The sequence below is a fragment of the Octopus bimaculoides genome, chromosome 15 (assembly GCF_001194135.2).
Source record: "Octopus bimaculoides isolate UCB-OBI-ISO-001 chromosome 15, ASM119413v2, whole genome shotgun sequence".
NCBI classification, from domain to species: Eukaryota; Metazoa; Mollusca; class Cephalopoda; order Octopoda; family Octopodidae; genus Octopus; species Octopus bimaculoides.
In genome coordinates, this window is record NC_068995.1 from 25,938,582 (window position 1) to 25,943,146 (window position 4,565).

The 4,565-nt window shown below is 34.3% G+C and overlaps 1 protein-coding gene across 2 annotated transcripts in view; it reads left to right on the forward strand.

Annotated features, from left to right (window-relative positions):
• Positions 1 to 4,565, forward strand: part of LOC106872843 (deleted in malignant brain tumors 1 protein) — a 257,237-nt gene that overhangs the window by 247,632 nt on the left and 5,040 nt on the right. For both annotated transcript variants that reach the window (XM_014919977.2, XM_052973204.1), the window contains exon 29: positions 1,998 to 2,342. In XM_014919977.2, the coding sequence (XP_014775463.1) occupies positions 1,998 to 2,342 (345 nt within the window). The remainder of the gene's footprint in view (positions 1 to 1,997; positions 2,343 to 4,565) is intronic.

Below are 4,565 nucleotides of genomic sequence, written 5' to 3' on the forward strand. Positions count from 1 at the left end.
TGTGTGTGTGTGTGTGTGTGTGTGTGTGTGTGTGTGTGTGTGTGTGTGTGTGTGTAAATGTATATGTATTTTTTCAATGTTTACAAAAAACACGGAAAAAATAAATAAATAGTTACCAGGGTAGCAAAAATTCACACAAGAATGTAACAGCCTACATATAGAGGTAAAAACTGTGGGATTAGGTGAAATGTTTTTGAATAATATTGATAAATAAATAAATGGAGTTAAACGCAGGTGTTATTCAAATCTTTTTTCTTCCGACATATATTTCGAAGAAAACATTGGTATTGTTCCTGAGGGAATAAAATGATGTAAAACAATGCAATCTTCTCATCAGGAAAAGAAAGAAACCAAACACATCAATAAGAAATTTTAACAGAATGTGATGACTACGTATATGATGAAGAGAACTCTAGCAAGTTTTTCTTTTTAAAAACCGTTAGTAGATATGACGTCAAAGGTAGTTTATAGAAAGAGAAATTACCAGAAAACTAATAGTGGAGAGATATAGAGCGATATGTGAATAGGAATAAAACTTAAAGGCTTGGGAGTAGATATATTTAGTGGAAGGAAGTGAAATGTAAGAAGACAATCAAAGGTCAAATTTTATAGAAAGGCAGAAATCACTTATAGGAACTAAAGGTATGTTTTTGCCAATGTTTGCAACGATAAACGCGTTCTATAAACGTGTTCACAAGAGGATTCTCTGAGAACAGGATGAAATACATTTTACTGTTACAAAGTGAACAAAAAGATTTACCTTTATCATACGGAAAAGATATAGATAGAATATTCCATTCCAAATCAAATTGTTTATTATGATCCTTTAGATACCAAATTAATTTACTAAGCCCAGTATTGTTACGTTTATTAATATGTCTAAATGTAGAGTAATGATTAGATATTCTTTTGGACAACTGAGATAAAGAACTACCAATATAAAAAAGACGTCAGATCCGAAAGTAATTTTACTTTGATAAATAAAGTTTCTAGTCTTAGAATTACTGCTAAGGAAACGAATGCGATTGGAATCAACATCAGAATCACTAACACCGCTGCTATTATTATCAATGTAATCAATGTTACTATTTTCATTAAGTGATTTATATTTAACAACTTATTATACGAAGATATGATTTGTGAATTATTAATCGAATAGTATCCTTTATGAGATGGCTGACCGATTCCCAAACATCAATGAAGGTCTATATCGTGATGATTGTCTACTCTACCTTCAAAATGTTTCTAACTAAAAATTACAACTAATCAGGATAGGGTTTTCTATCACAAAAAATGTTTCACAAATCATCTCTTCGCATTCCAATCGCACTCGTTCCCTTAGGAGTAATTCTAAGACTAGAAACTATATTTATCAATGTAAAATTACTTCCGGATCTGATGTCTTTTTTATATTGGTAGTTCTTTATCTCAGTTGTCCAAAAGAATATCTAATCATTACTCTACATTTAGACATATCAATAAACGTAACAATACTGGGCTTAGTAAATTAATTTGAATAACACATGCGTTTAACTCCATTTATATATAGCGTAGGTGTGTGGTAAGAAATTTACTTTCCATTGCGTAACAGTCTTCAACTATAGCCTCGGCGCGTCCAAAGTCTTCTGAGTAGATTTGGCAGACGGAAACTGAAAGAAGCCCGTCGCATGAATGTGTGCGTGTGCAGGTCTTTATTCCTGTGTTTGTCCCCTACGACCACTTAAATAAATACCAGGCTTTAAAATTATCCCTCCATTCGGCCGTTTATGCATTTCTCACTTTAACAGGATTTTAATCAAAAAATCGACAGAAAACTACAATTAAACTATAGGTATTATTAGGTGCATTATTTTTAGCTTCTAAAACAGCTCAAATTTCAAATTTTTACTTGAGTCAGCTTTGTTGTTGGAGTCCTTGTTACAGATGTAAATAGTCATTGTACTTGCAGAACTCATTTTCATTTCTCCAAAATAAGTGTAAAATAAAAATATTTCCAGGCCTTAATTACCGCTTAAACGGTGGAAGTAACTCCAGTGGACGTGTGGAGATTGAATATGATGGCGTATGGGGAACAGTGTGTAATCAATTCTGGAATGCTTCCGATTCTCGCGTTTTTTGCCGACAACTTGGATTTGAGGACGGTTATAGGCCAAGTGATATGAAACCTACAACACCACTGCAACCATTGCGACACTGGTTAAACGGTGTTTTCTGTGACGGCCAAGAAGTGAACCTTCTAAATTGTCTAAATTCTGGATTTGGTAGCACATTCCTGAATCGTTATTGTAACAAATTCTCAAGACCAACCGATGTATACCTCAAGTGTTTTAATATATCAATCGGTAAGTTTGGATTCTTGATACGTTTAGATTTGTCTTGTTTTCGTTTTTTAACTACTTAAGTATTAATTAATAGGGGGCAGAGAAAAAAAAACATTCAGAAATATCGAAAAGGAAGTAATGCCCTTACAGATTTTCATCTTTTTTTAAAGTGATAAACTTTCGAGAGTCTATTCCATTTCATATGAATACAAATAATTGCGTGTAATTAATTTACAAACCACAGTGTATGACTCCGATTCCAGCAAAGAAAACTAACACGAAATCTGTGTAAAGTGTACTAGTAATTTATATAAAAAAGCCTGTTATATATTCTTCAGGATTAGTTGAATTAAATGTCTTGGCAATGTATATAATGAAATATCTGTAGTGGATATAATATGCTCATCAATAATCTCCGCCCAGTATTTTGTACTTTGACATATATCTCAACCAGGAACATTTTCCACAGTTGGTTCTTCATTAAAGCAGCACATTAGTACAGCTGCACTTACTCTATCAATTCCCACTGAATTGTTTCTATTAATGATGGTGAATGTGGTTACATCCACTCCAGTTAAATGATACAAGACAAAGAAATATACAGTTACCTTAGAAAATTCCAACATCTTGAACTAAAATCCATAATGTCACTCTGTTTTGCCGGTCTGTAAGGATGTTTTATGTGAAGTTCATTAGAAATTATAGACTTTTGGTCTTTACAATTACGTGGGTTTTCAAAAATTTAGGTGAGATTGTGTCATAGTGATATATTTTTATAAAAAATATACTGCCGTCCTGAATTTGTTATTAAGCCCTCCTCACGAGTTCGTAAGATAAATATTATTAATATTATTATTATTTTATATATACTCAACATATTAGACTGTTGGAAAAGAAAAATTCCTAACATCGGGCTACAACGAGTAACCTTAGATGCCAAGAACCCTCCTAAGTATCCTTGCTGTTCTTAATAACATTGTTTTCTGGAGCTGTATTAAACTGGGTTTCATGCCTATTCCCTCTATCCATCTGCTCAAATCTTGAGGGATAGTTCCTAATGCACCTATAACTACAGAGATACATTTTACCCGCACTTTCCATAGTCTTTGTAACTCAATAGCTAGGTCCTGGTACTTTGCTATTTTCTCCATATCTTTCATATTCACTTTCTCATCATTTGGGACTGTAAAGTCAATTATCTGGCACTTTCTATTCACATTATCTACTACTACTACTACTACTACTACTACTACTCAATCAAGCCTTCTAGCTTCTATTTCTCTATCCTCTGAATGTTAAAGTCCCATAACATCTTATATTTCTTACTTTTTTGTACTTTACTACTACTACTACTACTACTACTACTACTACTACTATGATTATTATTATTATTATTATTATTATTATTATTATTATTACTGAGTGAGAGAGCAATCCATGCCACCAAGGTGACACTTGGATACAAAGATACAAAGCCCATTATGCCCATGATGACTACTCGTCTGATAAGTGTACACAAAGCACATGCATCACAACCGTATATTCGGGACATGGTGACCTTGTATCAAGATAAACAGTGCATGACCTTGCAGGTGGGGCCTTGTTAGAATTTTCTTCAGGATGAATATCCCATCCAGTTCAAAAGGTCCCTGAATAAGGTTTGTCTAAGGATGATGAACGAAACACCCATGTTTCCAGAGGTGAATTATTCAAACCCCAAAGAACACCTCTCCTCACGTGGCTATGGTGCTTGCCCACTACTCCTGCTCATGATCAGGGAGCACAACGTCAGTCACTAAGGGACGTGTTCAACTTGTTATGGTCAAGCAACTAACAAGTAAATCTGCTATACTAAGCAGAATATTTGCTGGTAGGCCATCTTTTACACCAAGACAATGTACATATTGACACTTGCAATCAGCAATGATTATTATTATTATTATTATTATTATTATTATTATTATTATTGAGTGAGAGAGCAGTGCATGCCATCAAAGTGATACTGGGGTAAAATATACAAAGCCCATTATACTCATCATGACTACCCGTTTGATAAGGGTACACCAGGCACATGCATCACAACCATGTGTGCGCGACATGGTGATCTCATATCAAGATAAACAGTGCATGACCTCGCAGGTGGGGCCCAGTTAGAATTTTCTTCAGGTCGAGTAGCCCATCCCGCTCAAAAGGTCCCTGAATAAGGTTTGTTTGAGGATGTCGAACGAAATACCCATGTTTCCA